Source organism: Somniosus microcephalus, chromosome 6 (genome assembly GCF_052327205.1).
Source record: "Somniosus microcephalus isolate GS21.2 chromosome 6, FLI_Smic_1.0, whole genome shotgun sequence".
Classification (NCBI taxonomy): domain Eukaryota; kingdom Metazoa; phylum Chordata; class Chondrichthyes; order Squaliformes; family Somniosidae; genus Somniosus; species Somniosus microcephalus.
The window spans coordinates 6,196,463-6,218,630 of NC_140992.1; the positions used below are offsets into that span (position 1 = coordinate 6,196,463).

Here is a 22,168-nt window from a genome sequence, read left to right on the forward strand (position 1 = left end):
TGTCTCCGCCCCTGCCTCAGCTCATCCGCTGCTGAAACCCTCATCCATGCCTTTGTTACCTCTAGACTTGACTATTCCAATGCACACCTGGCTGGCCTCCCACATTCCACCCGACATAAATTTGAGGTGATCCAAAACTCGGCTGCCCGTGTCCTAACTCGCACCAAGTCCCATTCACCCATCAAGCCTGTGCTCGCTGACCTACATTGGCTCCCGGTTAAGCAGTGCCTCGATTTCAAAATTCTCATCCTTGTTTTCACATCCCTCCATGGCCTCGTCCCTTCCTATCTCTGTAACCTCCTTCAGCCCAACAACCCCCCACGATATCTGTGCTCTTCTAATTCAGCAATCTTGAGGATCCCTGAGTATAATCGCTCAACCTTAGGTGGCCGTGCCTTCTGTTGACTAGGCCCTATACTCTGAAATTCCCTGCCATATCCTGTCCGCCTCACAACCTCTCTTTCCTCCTATAAGACGCTCCTTAAAACCTACCTCTTTGACCAAGCTTTTGGTCACCTGTCCTAATTTATCTTTATGTGGATCGAAGTCAATTTTTTTGTCTTAAAATACTCCTGTGCAGCGCCTTAGGACATTTTACTACGTTAAATGCGCTATATAAACAGAAGTTGTTGTTGTTGGTGGTGTTGTTGAAGTGAATAGAGACAGTGACAGAGCCGAGGGGTGCATGGCAGCCGCCGGGCCATTTGGTAATGCGCATTTGCGGTGAGAAACCGCAGAGAGTGTCAAAATGCATTGCAAATAATCACTTCATTTTTTAACGCGGCAAGTTGCTGTGATCTGAAATGCACTGTCTGAAAAGGTGGTGGATGCAGATTGAATAGTAACTTTCAAAAGGGAATTGGATTTATACTTGAAAAGGAAATAAATGCAGGGCTATGGGGAAAGAGCAGTGGATTGGGATTAATTGGATTGCTCTCTTCAATAAGCCGATACAAGCATGATGGGCTGAATTGCCTCCCTCTATGCTGTATGACTCTATGATTTTAATAATTAAACTAATAGTTAAAAAATACAAAAAACTTAAAAACATTTATACACAGTTCAAAGCTGTTCGGCTTTGTACCAGATTAAGGACAGTGTACAGATGATTCTTTCATTTAAGATGATACATTTAGTTACAGCTGAGAAGTAAACGTTTATTCACTTGAAAATTAGCATCTTACATTGTCAGCAGCGTTTAAATCCACAAACAAATTTATTTTACATGCAAGTATTTTGATTTGATTAGGTTGATACTATTGCATTATCATGCAGTTACAGAGAAAACAATGTCCTTCATTGATACTGACATGTTCAATGAATTATTCATAATATCAAACTTTCAAAGCTTTTTTGAAGGCATTTTGGACATTACATGCTTTCTAGTGTTGCTCTCCGGTTTAAGCAGTATAATAATACATTTAGGAACGAAAATACAGAGAAGCAACCCAAAACTGGATGCCAAAATAGCAAACACTTCTACAGCTACGGTATATTTTCCAGGAGAGCTCACGTAGGCTGGAATGAATGCAATCCAAACAGCACAGAAGATAAGCATGCTAAAGGTTATACATTGGGCCTCGTTGAAATTATCGGGCAGTTTCCGTGCTAGAAATGCAAGAATGAAACAAACACAGGACAGGAAAGCAATATAACCTGACACACAATAAAAGGCTGTTTTAGACCCCACACGGCATTCTAAAATAATAATTTCCCTGTAATAGTTTGTGTCTTTTATAGGAAAAGGTGGCGCTATACTTAGCCATATAGTACAAATCAACCCTTGAATAAATGTCAGAGCGAATACGCCGAAGCGTTGCTGTGTGGGTCCAAACCATTTCATTAGATTGTTGTTGGGAAGTGTTGCTTTAAAGGCCATCAGGACAAGGATAGTCTTTGCCAAAACACAAGAAATGCATAAAACGAAAGTAATGCCAAACGATACACGTTGTAACGCACAGGACCAAAATGAAGGTTCGCCAATATAGGTAACAGAGCACAGGAAACAAAGAGTTAATGCAAAGAGAAGAAGGAAGCTCAGCTCGGAATTGTTAGCTTTCACAATGGGAGTGTCCTTATACTGAAGGAAGACACCAGCTATTGTTGTAGTTCCACAGACTCCGATCAACGCGAGCGTCACTAATACGATTCCCAAAGTCTCTCCAAAAGAGAGAAACTCAATTTCTTTTGCGGCGCATGTGTCTTTGCTCGGATTCGGCCAGTAATCGAAAGGGCACTGAGTGCAGTCTAAGGCATCTTGGAGAAATAGTAAGTGGTAAACGTAAGTCAAACGTTTTAAGCAATCCGAATGAAAGATTTGGAAAGACTAACATGGAACTCGAGTTTTAGCATACCTGTGGTGTTACTGATCTCACCGTCAGCGCATTGAGTGCAGTCAAAGCAACAGCTCGGCTGTCCCTTTCTGGGAACCTTCCGTGTCCCTGGGGGGCAGCTCTCTGTGCAAATTGCACGTGGGACCTGAAGAAAAATTGATAGCAACGTTTATGTTATGACACATGTAACATTACATCTTTTGCAAAACACAACTAATATATATTAATTCCAAATAACGATATTTAGAAAGTAATGTTCCACGCAATATCAGCCACTTTTTTGAATGTTTAACACAGATAATATTGTTCAATAAAGCATTTATTGATGCAGGCGAATCAAAATATATAGCAAAGTAGAATCCCTTGAATGCAAATCAGAAGTATGTATTGTGAAGTAAGCGAAGTGCCCGAATATAGTATTATACGTACTCAGGATCTAATTGAAAATGTTTTATATTTATTTTCAGAGCGGTAACAAATTAAGCAAAGGATTTTCTACAGTTAATAATCGTATGATAGCATTTCTGTTCAATAATTTAGAACACGATTAACTCTACATTTCCGAATGATACTGAACATGTATTGAAAATGTTATTAAATGCTAACATGAATGAGAGAGCATGGAATTGGAGGGTTCCTGTTGGCTTGGATAGGGAATTAGTTAGGAGGTAAGAGATAGAGAATAGCGATAATAGGTATGCACTCAAATTGGCAGGATGGACTGGTGGTGTCGCCCAGAGATATACACTGGGGCCTTAGCTTTAAACTGCATTTATAAATGACTTGGAGGAAGAAATAGAGAGCCATGTATCTAAGTTTGCTGACGACACTAAGTTAGATGGCACCGTAAATTGTGTAGATGGGAGCAGAAAGTTGCAAAAGGACATTGATAGATTAAGTGAGTGGGCAAAACTGTGACAGGTGGAGTTCGATGTGGGAAAGTGTGAGGTCATCCAGTTTGGACCGAATAAAGATAGATCAGAGTATTTCCTAAATGGAAGAAGCTAGGAAATGTGGATCAGCAGAGAGATTTCTGGATCCAACTACAAAACTCACTAAAAGCTAGTGGACAGATGCAAAGTTTCATTAAAAAGGATATTGACATTTTGGCCTTTATCTCAGGAGGGCAGGAATACAAAGGGGTGGATGTTACATTACAGCCGTACAGAGCTCTGGTTATACCCTATCTGGAGTATTGCATTCAGTTCTGCGCACTGCACAGCAGGAAAGATCGATTGGTCTTTGAGGGGTGCCACACAGATTCACCAGAATTATACCAGGTCTAAAAGGATTAAGTTATGTGGACAAGTTGCTTGTATTCCCTCGAATATAGACGATTAAGAGGTGATCTACTTGAATTGTTTAAGATGGTTAAAGGATTTGATAAGATGTATACAGTGAAACTACTTCCTCTTGTGCGGGATCCTGGAACAAGGTGGCATAACCATATAATTAGAGCCAGGCAGTTCATGGGTGATATCAGAAAACAATTCTTCACAGAAAGGGTAGTGGAAACCTGGAACTCTCTCCTCCAGAAAGCTGTTGTGTCCAGGTCAGTTTAAGAATTAAAAACTGAGATTGATACATTGTAGTTATGTAAGATTAACATGGGTTACGGGACCAAGGCCGGTAGATGGAGTTCAGGTACAGATCAGCCATGATCTAATTAAATGGTGGAGCAGGCTCGAGGCGCTGAATGGCCTACTCATGTTCCTACCTTCCTAAAGAAAATGTTTAGGTGTGCAGTTGTATGTAAAACAAAGAAAGGAACAACTTGCATTCATATAACGTCTTTCACATCTGCCAACGTGCGAGAACGTTCGGTAGCCATTGGAAAACTTTTTCCAAGTTATTTGGTAAGAAACGGCGGCAGCCAATTTGCACACAGCAAGGTCCCACAGTTGGCAACGCAAAGATTATCGTTATGATTACGGCAGGTAATGTTTCACCCTGTTTACAACTGTCCACAATTTTAAAAAACCATCTTGTTTTTTTTGTAAGCACCAACGAAGATCTTCATAGGCAAGTGTTTAATAGTTAATAAAATGTTTTATATATACTACTTTTCTCCTGCTATTTTGCGAATTCCTATTTCATGTATTTATATTTAAAGCAGTGACTACTGTTGGAATGTAATCATAGTTTTGTTTGCAGCCCATGTTTAATGATAATACAGATACAGGGAGCACAGTGTTCGTGGTTTTACATTGAATTAATATTGAGGTATATTTTTATTTAGGGGACTCTACTACATTGCCACAGTTGCAGCTTCAACAAAGTTAGACTATGACTAGGACTAGAATAACAATTTAACCATGTACACCTTAGCTTTGTAGATCTGAATGATTTTAATTATTCTAAAAATATATAAACCTATTGATTTAAATATGACAAATCCTGTTTAATTCCCCTAAAAACGTTTTTTATTCAATTTGCAGTGCGCAAATAGACGGCAGCGTTTGCCAACATCTCAACGGTGACTGCAATTCAAAGTAATCTACTGACCGTGAAGGATTTTGGGACGTCATAAGGATGTGAAAGTGGCTGTATAAATAAATGTTCTTCCATTTTATTGGCCCAGAAATTCGGTTCGGAGGCTTCCCGCGGGTGCAAGCCTCTGACCTGCACTTACCTATCGCGCAGGCCTTTGAGCTGTGGGCCCGCGTGGGAATCCGATCCTGGGACTCCTCCAACAGCGGGTGCAGAGTGTTTGCCTATCCCAGGGGCGCAGTTTGTTCGAAGCGTCCCCTGGGATCACGTGGGCCATGGAGAGCCATTGGTAGCAGGGAAATGCTTCATTCATAAAATTGACAGGAAGGGCTGTCAAAACTATAAATATTATAGGCCCCAAAACATCACTAAAACTTCAAATAATTTTTTAAAAACATCACATTTTTAAAATAACTATAAATTACATAAAATAACTATTTTAAACAATAATTTTAATTTTTGAAAATATTAATTTCATTTTCTAACGGAGCTAAAAATAAACGTACCTTTCTTTAAAGTATTTAAAAATAATAAGCCTGTGGAAAAAATGTTTTAATTTTAATCAATTCCCCACTTACCTTGTTAAAAGCAGGCCTTGTGCCTGCTTTTTACATGTGTAACTCCTGGAGACTTACCCTCCCGGAGAAACCTACAAAAAAAAGTAAGTTCCAGGCGTACGCGCTGCCCCTCCGGCGCACGCGTTCGACCTCTGAACCCCTTCCTTTAAGGAACGGAAGTTCCGGTTTCCCACGCATGCCGAAACCGGCACTTCCGTTGGGCCTACCGGTGAGTACCCCGTGCGTACTCATCTGTGGAGATCCGAATTTCTGGGCCAATATTATCTTTCCTTCCATGACTTTTGCCTTCTTTTCTGCTTTAGTGCTTTCTAGTAATAATATTCACCATGGATTAAGCGTTTGAACATAATACATGTAATAATCTTTATTTCTTTTATCTCACCTGCTGAAATACGTGATAGTGTTTGAAATCCTGATGCCTATGTCGAATCGAGTTAATCTGAGATTAGCTTTTAAATTGCATTTAGCCTGAGTGGTACTTAGGTGCACCCATAGTGCTGATAGTTGGAGAGTTCCAGGATTTTGACCCACTGAAATGAAGGAACAACCGATATATGTCCAAGTCAGGCTGGTGTGTGATTTAGAGAGCAAACGAAAGTGATTGAGTTCCCATGCACCTGCTGCTCTTGTCCTTCTCAGTCGTGGAGGTCATGGTTTTGGGAGGTGCTGAATTGCTTAATTTGTTCAGGCTGTCTTTCAAACAGTGAATGTTAAATTAAGCTGCAATCATGGCAACTTTAAGAATAGTCGTGTTTGTGCCTACCGTTAACTTCCTGGAGACTATCCAGAGACATTCTACATAGGGCCATTCAATTTAGCATAGAAAAAAGAGTTTCATGGTAGTGGTACAATTTGGATCCAAGTTCTGAGTTACAAGGACAGAATGTCAACCGGATGCTGCACCAAATCACTTAACATTCCATTTAAATATATTAACAATTCAGTTGTAAGTTAAATTTATTTGAGACTGTTTCTGGTAAACAAGACTTGGAAAAATAGACAGTTACCATTGTGAAGAATTTAATTAAGAGGCAATATTTTCTTGATAGACGCACCTTGTTGTTTCCGCCATTCCACACAATAGCTTCTTTCTTTAGAACGATTGGCTGGCCGGAAGATACAGAAGCATCGTAATATCCAACAATCACAATCTCTGGGAAACCATTTTTATTGACTTGCCTGTTTATCAAGTCATATATAGCCACTGGATCCCCATTGGAATCAAAGTAGACGCTGTCACCAGAGTTAGTTGTGAAATTAACTGATTCTATATAAGGAAGTAGCTGCAAAAGAGTAGGGCGTGTATTATTTAATTGACGATGAAGCACAAATTTATATTGTTCCATATTGCAAAATAGACATGCCGATTTCGGGCCTATCCATGTGAGAGACATTAAAATCACTGAAGTAATTGTACTAAAATAAAGTAAAGAGAAATGATAAAGACCATCAGGGCCGTCAGTGTTCACCCTGAAATCGATGTACATTAAACTTACTGAGTTGCCTTTGAAAAATAACTCAGTTATAATCTCAAGGAGCTCCAGTAGATTTAACGAATAGGGTTAACATCTGCAAAGGCATTTTCCTCTTATAAATGTTATGTCTCTCCAGAGGTATCACTATCATCTCTTTCAGGATAGTTTCTAGAATTACATAAAAATTACAGCATAGAAACAGGCCATTCAGACTAACTGGTCCATGCTGGTGTTTATGCACCACATGAGCCTGCTCCCACCACTCTTCATCTCACCCTATCAGCATCTCCTTTTATTCCTTTCTCCCTCATGTGTTTATCTAGCTTTCCCTTAAATGCATCTATGCTATTCGCCTGAACCACTCCATGTGTCAGAAAGTTCCACATTCTCACAACTGTCTGAGTAAAGAGGTTTCTCCTGAATTGCGTATGGGATTTATGAATAACCATCGGATATTTATGGCCCTTAGTTTTCGATTCCCGCACAAGTGGAACATTTTTCTTTAAGTCTACCCTATCTAGCACTACCATCATCTTAAAGATCTCTATATTATCAACATTCAGCCTTCTCTTTTCTAGAGAAAAGAATCCCAGCCCTTCAGTCTGTCCTGATAGCTTTTCTGAAAATACCCTGTTCAGTTTACAGGGTGGCTCTACATCACTGGAGAGAAATGCGCGGTGATGCCCCCAGGGGTCGATGTCAAAACCACGGCTCCTGTTGATATATATATATACTAGCTGGGGTGAGCCCGGCGTTGCCGAGGCTTTTTCGAGGGCATGTTGTTGTTGGAAGAGAGAGAGAGAGCGACTGGGGGGGGGCGGTGGGGGCGCGGCAGAGAGAGACTGTGGGGGGGGGAACAGAGAGAGACTGGGGGGGAACAGAGAGAGACTGGGGGGGGAACAGAGAGAGACTTGGGGGGGAACAGAGAGAGACTGGGGGGGGAACAGAGAGAGACTTGGGGGGGAACAGAGAGAGACTGGGGGAGGGGGGAACAGAGAGAGACGGGGGGGGGAACAGAGAGAGACTGGGGGGGAACAGAGAAGCTCTCCCCCCCCCGCGATTTCCCGAGGCTCTCCCCCCCCGGCGGTTTCCCGAGGCTCTCCCCGCCCCCCCCCGCGATTTCCCGAGGCTCTCCCCCCCGCGATTTCCCGAGGCTCTCCCCCCCCCCCCCCCGCGATTTCCCGAGGCTCGGCCCCCCCCCCGGCGATTTCCCGAGGCTCTCCCCCCCCCCCGCGATTTCCCGAGGCTCTCCCCCCCCCCGCGATTTCCCGAGGCTCTCCCGCCCGCGATTTCCCGAGGCTCGCACCCCCCGCGATCTCCCGAGGCTGTGTGCTGGCGTCACGGGGGCCGTGCGCATGCGTGCCGTCGTCAAGGCGGCCGCGCAACTGGCGGCCTCTTCTTTTTTATTTAAACTCATCTTTCGCCTAGTAAGAGGAGATTAAATAAATAGAGAGCAGCAAAAGAGGAGGAGGGAGTAGGAGTCGCTCGGTAGGCCCATGCAAGAAGGACGGTAGATGTGAATAGGAGGCAGGGCTCGGCTGCCGGTTAACTAAGTGGCCCCTCGGGTCGGACGCAGGCCTGGTCTCGAACGAGCAGCCAACTGCCCCGCCCACCGTGTGTGCATTTGCTAAACACAATTTAAAACACAAATAAATTGTTATTTAATTCCCTAACACATCATTAAAATATTGACCTTACTTCCCTAACACACTGAAAGTGTGGGGGGAAAAAATCGGGGAAAATCAAGATGTCGGCCACTCACCTCGGTTCAGAAGGATAAGGCCCGCCCACACACGCACCGATTGGTTGGCCGGTCAGGTCACCGAAGCGTAGGATTGGTCAATCGTCGAGTCACTCGACACTCAACTGTAGGATGGCACGCGCCAGGAACCCGCCGTCCGATTGATCGACCTCGACGTCACACGGTCGCTAATGAGATGCTAATGAGCGGAACACTGAATGTTTTTCGGATACTGCGGGCGGGATTTTTGTCCGGCCGAAAGGTAGATACGCCTATGACCGGTCCGGAATCGCAAGCTTTCTTTTGAGGTGACGCGCACGTCGGTACGCTCTGTAACTTTCAAACGTATAGAACACGGACAGACAGACATCGGGACAGACAGACATCGGGACAGACAGAAGAGCCGCTTTATATATATAGATAAATTACCTGGAATTCGGTATACAGGACATAATGGCCCAGAAATGAGTGTCCCAATGCACGAGTAAGCACCGTGTACTCACAGGTGGGACCGATGGAATTGCCGGTTTTCTGCATGTACAGCACATGCGCGGGAAACCGGCATTTCTGATCCTCTGAACCAAGGGGTTCAGAGGTCGAACACGTGCACGCAGGAGTCTGCGCGTGCGCGTTGAACTCCCTTTTTTTTCCAGGTTTGCCCGTGCGTGAAGGCCTCCACATTTTACACTTTAAAAAAGCAGACGTAAGGACTTAATTTTAAAACGTAAGTAGGTAAGTGGTCTATTAATTAAAATTAGAATTTTTTATCCACAGGTATATTATTTTTAAAGACTTTACAGTAAGGTAAGTGTATTTTTAGCCCCGATTTTTTATAAAATTATTTTTTTCAAAAATTTAAATTATTGTTTAAAATAGTTGTTTAAAGTTATTTATAGTTCATTTAAATAGTGTGATTTTTTTATTTTTTTATTTCAAGTTTAAGTACTGTTTTGGGCGCCCGGAGTTTTCATGAGTTTGACAGTTCTTCCTGTCAAAGTCATGAATCAACTTTTGCATCCTCCGATTGCTTGCCCAGTGCTCACGTGATCCCAGCCGATGCATCGCACTAAGTACGCCGCTGGATCACGTAAGCACAGCATGCCGGGAGCTGAACCGGGCCACAGACAGGAAATCCATGCAGGCCAAGGCTTCAACTGCCTGCGCGCTAGGTAAGTGTAGGTCGGGGGCTTGCACCCGCGGGAAGCCCCTGACACGCATTTCTGGGCCCCTGTCAAAGCTTGCAGATCATACGAAACACAGAAACGTAGTGAACAGCCTTATAGTAACAGCCTTCAGGAGGGCATAGACAGAATTGCGAAATGGGCAGACACATGACAGATGAAATTTAAAGCTGAAAAATGTGAAGTGATTAATTTTGGTTGGAAGAATGAGGGGAAGCAATATAATCTAACGGGTTCAAATTTTAAAGAGGACACAAGAACATAGAGACCTAGGGATGTATGGACACAGGTCTTCGCAAGTGGCAGGACAAGTTGTGAAGGCTGGTAAATAAGCATATGTGATCCGCGGCTTTATAAATAGTGGCATAGAGTAGGAAAACAAGGTACTGATGCTAAATATTAATAATACATTGGCTAGGCCCCAGCTGGAGCATCGTGTCCAATTCTGGGCACCACACTTCAGGAAGGATGTCAAGACCTTAGTGAGGGTGCAGAGGAGATTTACTAAAATGCTACCAGAAATGAAAGCCTTCAGTTACGTGCAGAGATTAGAAAAACTATGGTTGTTCTCTTTATAGCAGAGAAAGTTGAGAGGAGATTTGATAGGGGTAGTCAAAATCTTGAAGATCTTTGATAGGGTAAATAAGGAGACATTGTTCCCAGTGACAGTAGGGTCGGTAACCACAGGACACAGACTGAGTGTAATTGGCAAAAGAACCAGAAGCAACATGAGGGGAAAAAATAAGTAGCTAGTTTTTATGATCTGTAAGGCACTGCTTGAATTGTTGATGGAACCAGATTTAGTAATAACTTTCCGAAGAGAATTGGATAAATACTTGAAAAGGAAACAAAATCCATGGCTTTGAGGAAATAGCAGATGAGTGGCGCTAATTGGACAGCGCATTCAAAGAGATGTCACAGACACGATGGGCCTAATGGCCTCATTCTATGCGGTATCATTCTATGTTTATATGAAAGACTAGCTTAAGTGTTTCACTACTTTTTATACTTCTCAGCTTCTTACCTGCCACGGTTCATAAGTAGAAATGTGCGCACACGTGCCATTTATAAATGGGCCTTCTCCATCTTCACAGGTAAGCAAAGCGTGCATTGCATGGGCGAAGGCATAGACTGCTTTGTATACGTTGTAGGAACTTCCATCCATAGTTATGTCAGAATATGCATTGTTTACTCCGTGTAAAGATTCATGGCCTGTACATTGCTGATGTTCAGGAGCTGCGTCTGATTTAATTTCGTTTTGTGACAGAAGAGTACACTTGAATGTTGTTTCCCAGAATTCCATCACTAAATTGTTGCCCGGGAGTGTAGATGGGTGAACCTTAAGAAGAAATTCTTGTAATCCTAACACTTGTGCCACACGGATGCCAGGCCCCATTGTTCCAGTAAGGAATCTAGTGCTTTCCTCTGGAGTAAGTAATTCTGCTGTAACCCAAGCCTCGCTTCCTATCCACTGAATCCCCGTCACATTCTGACGTACAATTTCTCTTAACAAAATCCGCATTTCTCCTGTGGCAGAAAATGCGACGATGACCTTTGTTGTTGATTTTTTGATTACCTGAACAATTTCTGTTACTTTCTCCTCGGGGTCGGTTCTAGAAAACGACGCTGAGAAAGCGACGCAAATTCCCAGCTTTTCAATGTCTTCCATAAAAGCTTGCATTCCAAAATTGCCATAGTCATTGTTGCTTCTAATGGTTCCGATCCATGTCCATCCAAAGGTTTTAACGAGCTGAGCTAAAAGCTTAGACTGATAGAAATCACTGGGTATTGTTCTATAAAACGCGGGGTATTCCTGTCTATTACTGAGACACGCACACGTGGAAAAGTAACTAATCTGTTGGAAACAACCGGCACTTATTCATACAAGATAGAAATCAGTGTCAAAGATAAAGACTACAGAAAATAATACTACTTATAACGACTATTAGAAAATTTACATTATTTAATGAACGTTGTTTAACCTCTCTTGAGGTAAGATAACAATTAGCTTTTTTGTTGTTTGCATTAGTTCATAAAATCAATGTATTGCATAACAATAAAATATAAACTCATCCTAATATTTTAATATATCCAACGCATGCATCGTATTAACCAAACACTTGGCCTGTTATTTGCTTGTACTAGCATATAAGTGAGTATAATTCAATGAGGTATTGTTGCTATGATTTATGCTTGGACCAGATTGCTCCCATTAAATGCCTACCTTACCAATGGGATACTAAAAGGACCGATTGTCCTTGCTATTGCGATGGATTGGGACGATCCACCGCCCCCAACGATCGCCAAGACATCGGGAAGACCTTTGCAATCATTGGCAGAAATCATTCCTTCCCTTCCATTAACAAGAGCCATGGCGGCCTTCGTAGCGGTTGTGGTTGAAGTACAGTCATCGAGAATTCTGTAGCCCATTGTAATATTCGGAAGCAATGTATGGCTTCTATTTATTTCTTCTATGGTAAAGATCATAGTCTGCACAAGGCGAAAAGATCTGAAATCAAAACTGTAGAGTAAAAAGTACCAGTTGATAGGCAGGTAAAACAGCCTCCAGTCACCATATTTCGTGTCGATGTTCCTAACACCTGCTTAATATCGATTGTAGTCTACCTGATAAATTCACTACTGAAGAGGTTATTTGAAGTATATTTTCAAAGTCCGATTGTTGAGAATTAAATTATGCTGTACCTTATCGACTTTAAGTAACATTTAGCCTGATATAAGGTGTATTCATATATATATATATATATATATACATGTTAACACTAAATCTTCAAATAGACAGCCTATATTTCGTTATTTCACTCAGCCCGATAAGAGTTTGTGAGTCATGCATATAAGTATAACCCAAAGGTACAAGAACAGGAAAATAACGCGTGTGCTGTAAGATGGAGTATTCCTTCAGTCAGGACATCCATTACATATCCTATTGTTCAATAAAATACTGATTTAGGGTGATTGAAATCTATTCCAGCTTTTCTCTAATGTAACTTTTCTTCTCTGACCAGAAATGTACTTTCCTTCTCTCTTTGAAGCGTGTCTTACTCCATTCTATAATCCGCTATAGAATACAGACATAACGGCACAGAAGGAGGCCATTCCATCCATCAAGTCAGTGCCGGCTGTCTGTAGAGCAATCCAGTCAGTGCCATTCCCCCGCTCTATTCCTGTAGCCCTGCAAGTGTATTTCCCTCAAGAGCCTATCCAGTCTCCCCTTGAAAATATTGATTGTCTCCACTTCCACCATTTCCATCGACAGAGTTCCAGATCCTCACCACTCGCTGCGTAAAGATTTTTTTTCTCACATCCCCCCTGTATCTCTTGCCCAAACCCTTAAATCTGTGTCCCCTAGTCCTTGTACCATCAACTAGTGGGAACAGCCTTTCCCCGTCTAGCCTATCCAAACTCGTCATAATCTTATATGCCACTATCAAATCACCCCTCAACCTCCTTTGCTCTAATGAACACAAATCCAGCTTCTCCAACCTGTCCGTGTAGCTAAGATCTCCCATCCCCGGAACCATTCTGGTAAATCTCTGTACACTCTCAAGGGCCTTCCCATCCTACCTAAAGTGTGGTGACCAGAACTGGATGCAATACTCCAGTTGTGTCCTAAACAGCGCTTTATAAAGGTTTAGCATAATTTCTCTACTTTTGTACTCAATACCTCTATTTATGAAGCCCAAGATCCCATATGCTTTGCTAACCACTCTCTCAATATGTCCCACCACCTTCAGGGACCTACGCACATTAATTCCCAGGACCCTCTGAACTCTTTAAAACGGTACCATTAAGTGTATATTGCCTCTCTCTGTCGCTTCTGCTAAAATACATCACCTCACACTTCGCTGTATTAAATTCCATCTGCCACTTGTCTGCCCATTCTGCTAGCCTTTCTATGTCCTGTTGCTGTCGAATGGTATCATCCTCACTATTTGCCACAACACCAAGTTTGGTGTTATTGGTAAATTTAGAAATTCCACTCTGTATTACAATATCCAGGTCATTTATATATATCAAAAACAGCACTGACCCTTGGAGAGCACCACTCTCTACCATCCCCCAGTCTGAAAAACAGCCATTTACCACAAATTGCTGTTTTCTGTCCTTAAGCCAATTCCTTATCCAAGCTGCCACTGACCCACCTATTCCATGAGCCTCTATTTTGTTAACCAGCCTTCTATGTGGTAATTTGCCAAACGCTTTCGGAAAATCCTTGTAGACAACATCCATTGCATGCTCTGCATCAATACTCCCTGTTACTTCATCAAAATATTCAATTAGATTGGACAAACACGATCTGTCTTTTACAAATCCGTGTTGACTCTCCTTAATTGGCTTAAACCTCTCAAGTGCCCGTTAATTTTTTCCTTGATTATTGTTTCTAAAACGTTACCCACCACTGATGTTAAATTGACCGGCCTGTAGTTACTAGGATTGTCCTTACACCATTTCTTGAACAAGGGTGTAACATTTGCCACTTTCCGATCCTCAGGCATCTCCCCCGCATCTAGGGAAGATTGGATAATTATGGCAGGCCCTTCCACTATCTCCTCGTCCAATTCCTTTAGCAACCTGGGGTGCAAGCCACCTGGACCAGGCGGCATATCCACTCTAAGCATACCCAGTCTTTCTAGTACATCCTGTCTATCGATTTTCGCCCCTTCCATTGCTTCTACCATTTCTACTTCTACCGATATTTTGTCAGCATTCACCTCCTTAGTAAACACCAATACAAAGTACTCATTGAGTATTCTAGCCTTGCCCAGCTCCTCTAATCATATATCACCTTCTTTGTCCCTAATAGGCCCCACCCCGCCTCTTACTACCCGCTTAGTGTTTACATGCCAGTAGAAGATTTTTCGGTTCCCTTTTATATTTACCGCCATTCTACTCTCATATTCTCTGTTTGCCAATCTGATTTTCATCTTCACTTCTCCTCTCAACTTATTGTATTTGGCCTTGTTCTCTTGAATAATTCACCTGACATTCATCACACACCCTCTGTTTTGTTTCATCATCTTCTCAATCTTCTTCGTCATCCAAGGAGCCCTTGCTTTGGTTCCCTTACCCTTCCCTTTTGTTGGAATGTACCTAGCCTGCACTTGGAACATCCCCTTCTTAAAGTTCGCCCATTGTTCCATTACAGTTTTTCCTGTCTGTCTTTGGTTCCATTTTACCCTGGCTAGATCCATTCCCATCCCCTTGAAGTTAGCCCTATTCCAGTTTAGAAGTTCCATCCTAGATTGTTCCTTGCTCCTCTCCATTGCTAATGTAAATCTTATGATACGATGATCACTCGTATCCAAGTGTTCTCCCACAGACATTTGGTCGACCTAGCCCACCTCATTCCCCAGCACCAGATCCAGCAACGCCTCATTCCTAGTTGGGCCAAGAACATACTGGTCAAGGAAATTCTCCTGAGCACATTTCAGAAATTCCTCCTCCTCTTTTCTCTTTACTCTAGCATTATCCCAATCGATATTTGGGTTATTAAAGTCACCTAATATGGCCACTCTATAGCTCTTGCATATCTCTGCAATTTTCCAGCAGATTTGCTCCTCAACCCCCCTCTCACTATTTGGAAACCTGTGGACCTAGGGAACGGTAGCGTAGTGGTAATGCCACTGGGCTGGTAATCCATGAGACTTGGACTTAATGATCTAGTCAGACGTGAGTTCAAATCCCACCACGGCAACTGGGGAATTCAAATTCAGTTCATTAAATATATCTGGAAAAAAAAGCAAGTATATATAATGGTAACCACGAAACTACTGGATTGTCATAAACGTCCATTTGGTTCACTAATGTCCTTCAGGGAAGGACATCTTCTGGCCTATATGTGATTCCACAGCAATGTGGTTGACTCTTAACTGCCCTCTGAAATGTCCTAGCAAGTCACTCAGGTGTAATTAACTGCTACAGAACAAAATAATAAAAATGAAACCGGTCGGACCACCTGGCACTAGCAACGGCACACCCAGTCCAATCGACCCTGCAAAGTCCTCCACACCAACATCTGTGGGACTTGTGCCAAATTTGGAACAGCTAATGTCCCAAACTCCTCCATCACCATTCCTGGGTATGTCCTGTCCCACCGGCAGGACAGTCCCATCAAGGGTGGTGGCACAGAGGTATGCAGTCGGGAAGGAGTGGCCCTGGGATTCCTCAACATTGACTCCGGGTCTCATGCCGTCAGGTCAAGTATGGGCAAGGAAAACTCCTGCTGATTATGACCTACTGCCTCCCTCAGCTGTTGAAGGAGCACTGAGAGTAGCAAGGGCACAGAATGTACTCTGGGTGGGGGACTTCAATGGCCATCACCAAGAGTGGCTCGGTAGCAACACTACTGGCAAAGTCCTGAAGGACAATAACTGCGAGTCTGGGCCTGCGACAGAGTGGTGAGGGGAAAACCTACTTGAACCTCGTCCTCAGCAATATACCTGTGGCAGATGCATCTGTCCATGTCAGCATTGGCAGCAGTGATCACTGCACAGTCATTGTGGGGACGAAGTCCCATCTTCACACTGGGAACGCCCTCCATCCTGTTGTGTGGCACTACCACTGTGCTAAATGGGATAGATTCAGAACAGATCTAGCAGCTCAAAACGGTGCAGTCATGAGGTGCTGTGGGACAGCGGCAGAATTTAATTCCACCACAATCAGTAACCTCATGGCCCGGCACATCCCTCACTCTGCCATTATCACCAAGCCAGGGGACCAACCCTGGTTCAACAACGAGTGTAGAAGAGCATGCCAGGAGCAGCACCAGGCGTACCTAAAAATGAGGCGCCAAGCTGGGAAGCTGCAACACAGGACTACATGCATGCTAAAAAGCGGTAGCAGCATGCTATAGACAGGGCTAACGGATCAGATCAAAGCTCTGCAGTCCTGCCACATCCAGTCATGAATGGTGGTGGACCATTGAACATCTAACGGGAGGAGGAGGCTCCAAGAATATCCCCATCCTCAATGATGGTGGAGCCTAGCACTTGAGTGCAAAAGACAAGGTTGAAGCGTTTGCTACCAGCTTCAGCCAGAAGTGCCGAGTGGATGATCCATATCGGTCTACTCCCGAGGTCCCCACCATCACTTCAGCCAATTTGATTCAATCCACGTGATATAAAGAAACGGCTAAGTGCACCGGATACAGCAAAGACTATGGGTCCCGGATATCGTGCGGAAAATTGTGCTCCAAAACTAGCCACGCCACTATCCAAGCTGTTCCAGTACAGCTATAACACTGGCATCTATCCGACAATGTGGAAAACTGCCCAGGTATGTCCTGTCCACAAAAAGCAGGATAAATTCAACCCAGCCAATTACCGCCCAACAGTCTACTCTCAATCATCAGCAAAGTGATGGAAGGTGTCATTGACAGTGCTATCAAGCAGCACTTGCTCACCAATAATCTGCTCGCTGATGCCCAGCAAGGGTTCCTCCAAGATCAATCGGCTCCCAACCTCATTACAGACTTGGTCCAAACATGGACAAAGAAGCTGAATTCTAGAGGTGAGGTGAGAATGACTGCCCTTGATAGCAAGGCAGCATTTGGCCGAGTCTGGCATCAAGGAGCCCTAGTAAAACTGAAGTCAATGGGAATTAGGGGGAAGACGCTCCACTGGCTGGAGTCATACCTAGCACAAAGGAAAATGGTTGTGGTGGTTGAAAATCAATCCTCACAGCCCCAGGACATCGCTGCAGGAGTTCTTCAGGGCAGTGTCCTAGGCCCAACCACCTTCAGCTGCTTCATCAATGAACTTCCCTCCAACATAAGGTCAGAAATGGGGTTGTTCGCTGATGACTGCACAGTCTTCAGCGCCATTCGCAACTCCACAGATAATGAAGCAGTCCATGCCCGCATGAAACAAGACCTGGACGACGTTCAGGCTTGCACTGATGAGTGGCAAGTAACATTCGCGCCACAGAACTGCCAGGCAATGTCTATCTCCAACAAGCGAGAGTCTAACCACCTCCCCTTCACATTCAATGGCATTACCATCGCCGAATCCCCCATTATCGACATCGTGGGGGTCACCATTAACCAGAAACTTAACTGGACCAGCCACATAAATACTATGGCAACAAGAGGACGTCAGAGGCTAGGTATTCTGCGGCGAGTGTCTCACCTCCTGACTCCCCAAAGACTTTCCACCATCTACAAGGCACAAGTAAGGAGTGTGAGGGAATACTCTCCACTTGCCTCGATGAGTGCAGCTCCAAAAACACTCAAGAAGCTCGACACCATCCAGGACAAAGCATCCCGCTTGATTGGCACCCCATCATCCACCTTAAACATTCACTCCCTCCATCACCGGTGTACCATGGCTGCAGTGTGTACCATCTACAAGATGCACTGCAGCCACTCACCAAGGCTTCTTCAGCAGCACCTCCCAAACCCGTGACCTCTTCCACCTAGAAGGACAAGGGCATCAGGCGCATGGGAACACCACAAACTCCAGGTTCCTCTCCAAGTCACACACCATCCTGACTTAGAAGTGTATCGCAAATCTTTCATCGTCGCTGGGTCAAAATCCTGGAACTCCCTACCTAACAGCACCGTGGGAGTACCATCACCACACGGACTGCAGCGGTCCAAGAAGGCGGCTCACCACCACCTACTCAAGGGCAACTAGGGATGGGCAATAAATGCTGGCCTTGCCAGCGATGCCCTGATCCCATAAACTAATAAAAAATATACGCCCAAAGCGGGATCTTACCTTTTTGCTCCTCAACTCTAACCAAATGAATTCTGTCCTTGTCCCATCAAGAACATCCTTCCTTTCCAACACTACAATGTCTTCCTTAATCAGCAAAACCACCCGACCTCCCTTTTTCCCTTCCCTATCTTTTCTGAACAACTTGTACCCTTGCATATTAAGTGCCCAGTCTTCACTGTTTTTAAGCCACTTTTCCGTTATGGCCACAACATCATATTGCCACACGGCAAATTGTGCTTGTAACTCACCAACCTTATTCGCCACACTTTGTGCTTTTACGTACATGCATTCTAAACACATTTTTGAATTTTTCTTAGTCTTTCTTAGTCTGCTCCTATCTAATAAGGTACTACTATATTTTAGTTTATGTTATATGTTTTATTTTTTCTAATTAAACGCTCAATACAGACCTAGACATATGTCATTAGTCTCAGATATAAGGCTTTTTCATTCTTTAAGTAAGCCATTGGTACTTGGCCTGAACTCTTAAAATATTCCTGCTTATTTCAACCTCTGTTTATAAAGCTGTGACATACCAATGGTTATCCGAATGAGCTAAGTTGCTCGAAATTTCGTCTTTAATACCGAGAATTTGGTTGAGTTGACTTATTTTTCTGAATACAATCAAGTTGCATGTTCTTTTATTTGTTTTATTTATTTCATTTTTTTTCTCTATTGCCTAGCCAAAATTATCCTTTCTGCCATGAAAAACATCTCCTGACTTCTTTTAAGCAGGTTGCAAATCATTTGAGAAACTAAATTCATTGCTATGCGTAGAGTATCTGTTTTGAGCCTCCCCTCGTTTCTGATTCTGTTATATGCGTGTTATCTTTCAATTATTTCCCAATTCTGCAAAATGGTCTTTCAAGAAACATAGACATGTATTTTTTCTCTGATTGGATGCTGACCTACTTCCACTATTGTGTTCTTTTGGAGAGAGAAATAAATAGATAGATAGATAGATAGATAGATAGATAGATAGATAGATAGATAGATAGATAGATAGACAGAGCGAGCGTTGACATTGATGAGCATGAACTCGTGTAGGGGGCTGCCTAGTCGAACTTCCGCAAACTCTGTGTTCATAATGAGCATAAAAGGTTACATAAAAAAACTATTGCGCTTGGGCTGGACACTGAAATGGAACAAGATTTCCACGAATGACCTGGAAGCTAAATAGTTTCATCGCCTATTACTGTTAGTAACTAGTTATTTCTTAAACCTTTTGGGTTATGTGAGAGGCTAATAAAAATGAGAGGTTGGACGGCGAATTTTGCTATACGGAAGTTGTGGGTATTGCGCGTTTTACTGGCATTAACTAAAAGAGGTCATGACATTTTCACCATCCTCAACGTCTTCGAAGGAATACATTACCAACCGAGTTAGTGACCACTTCTACAGTTTACCATTCACAACATACCTCCGCCCAGTTTGCACATTCTTATATTTCAGAATAGGATCAGGAAATGCTGCCAATAGGAGCTGTAGCTGATATCGCAGCCTACACGTGTCTTAGAATTGATTCTCTCATTTCCTGATAGTACTAACCTCCCTCAAATACAGTTCACTTTCAATAGTAGTCCTTCAGTAACTGTTAATTCTTCACGTGGTTACCTGGACATTGAGTCTCATCATGTTGCTGGAAACATCACATGTGAGCATACTCCTCTGCTCACCCAGCATCCATGCACCGCAACTTTCCAACGAAGGGATCAGTGATTTTCCTTCCCATCTCAGGGATGCTAGAATGAATTATAGTGATCTAAACGGCGTTCTTGATGGGATCAGTAAACCCAGCACCGCACGGTAATCGAACGGGGACCTTATGTTCTGGACTGTTACTTCGGATTTATCCGCTGGTTTGAAAGCATTGAATATTCGGGGTGTTGTTACAAAATCAAGACAAACAATACCAGACAATTCAAAACCAGACCAGACCGGTCAAATAAAGTTAGTAGTACGCAACATACTAAAACAAATTCACCCAGTTCAAACCCACTCTAAAGGTGCATGCTTTTGAGCAGCGACATTAACAACAATATCGGTTTAAATATATGTCGGCAAACACGGTCGCATACAAGCGAGGTGAACTAACCCTTTGCATCTTGTTTGCTCTGGTGAATGTTCAAAGTGTTGATTACTTTCAAATCTGTGCGAGTGAACATTAAACATTCCTCCAAGGATGATATCTCCAGTCGTACTGATACCTGTTAAGTTAAACTTGCCTTGAATTTGGCATGACGGTTCGGTAGTCGCGATTACAGCAACAGTGAATATATACCATAGCAAAAAGTGGTGCATCACGATGTTTTTAAACAGGTAACTGGTATTCGATTCTCCCCGTCACGGAAGCATTCTGCAACTCGGGAAAATGTGCGCGCATTTATACACGTACCGGTTTAAAGTGAGATTGCTGGGTAATCGTGCCTTAGAGCAAACGAAAGAAATGTAATCAACATGTGGCCATAAAACCCCTCCAGAGAATAATGCTTCAAAATAGATTTTTCCATTCTGCCTGAGGAAATTTAAATGCCACTGAATATGATTATTGTTGGCTTTTGGCACCGTGCCAAATGCTTTAAGTTTGCTCAGTTTAAAGGAAATATTAAAATTGAGCCTACAATTTCCTTGATGAGTTCTCCCCAGTTATGAGAATCATTAAATCCAGTGAAATAAAGCGAACTGCAATGACTTTACCCACAACCCAATCAAAGGTTAATATGCTCGAACAATTCATACCTACATTTGCACGTTGAGAACACTCGAAATGCGGAGACGATTACATTGAAGCAATTTGAATTTATTTAAAGGTGTTTTTCTGTGCCAGTGTGAAACACTTGGAGTAGATTGACATAAAAAGGAGAGATAAATGGGGTTGTATTTGATTTTCAAATCAACACAAAATTTTATCACTCTATCTACTCTAACAAGAGAATCTATTGGAGAACGTGAGAGAGATAAATCTTGCAATGATAAATGTCATTTGATTCAGATTCGAAAATAAATGGTAATAACACACGTGAAACAGAGTCCGATATGTTGCAGTAAACTATTTTCTTCTAGTTTATTTGTGTATATTTCACTCGCATATTAGTTCATTATCCTTCTTTCTAATGAAAAGCTAAACCAAGACCAAGCCTGCCCTCCCAGGTGGACGTAAAAGACACTATTCGAAGAGTTCGCCCTGCTGTCCTGGCCATTTATCCCTCAACCAACACCCAAAAAATAGATTATCTAGTCAATATCACATCGCTGTTTATGGGGCCTTTGCTGTGCACAAATTGTCGTGTTTCCAATATTACAGCAGTGACTTTCCTTCACAAGTACTCAATTGGCTGTTTAGCGCTCTGTAACCTCCAGAGGTCGAGCAAGGCGCTATAGAAATCCAAGTCCTTCTTTCCTCATCAGTACCAGTTTTAAAATGATTTATTTTAAAAAACCATTAATTCGCCCCAGAAATATGTTTGTTTCCTGCTTACCGATAAAGAATGCTCTTCGAATCCTTATTTCCCAATCTAATAAACTACTTTACAAGCCAAATAATTAATACCTTAAACATCGCACTTTTAATCAAAATATATGAAGTCTTGAAAAGCAGACATACCCAATGATTGTTCCATTTATAAATCGCTATT

The 22,168-nt window shown here is 42.7% G+C and overlaps 1 protein-coding gene across 1 annotated transcript; it reads right to left on the minus strand.

Moving 5' to 3' along the window:
• Nucleotides 1-1,342: 1,342 nt before the first annotated feature.
• Nucleotides 1,343-20,853, minus strand: LOC147115400 (extracellular calcium-sensing receptor-like). The gene is made up of 6 exons (XM_085989576.1): nt 20,629-20,853; nt 12,023-12,319; nt 10,823-11,648; nt 6,457-6,684; nt 2,355-2,478; nt 1,343-2,256 (listed from the first exon to the last, which is right to left on the minus strand). The coding sequence occupies exons 1-6, from the start codon at nt 20,832-20,834 to the stop codon at nt 1,343-1,345; spliced, it is 2,595 nt and encodes an 864-aa protein (XP_085845702.1). The 5' UTR covers nt 20,835-20,853.
• Between the last annotated feature and the right edge of the window lie 1,315 nt (nt 20,854-22,168).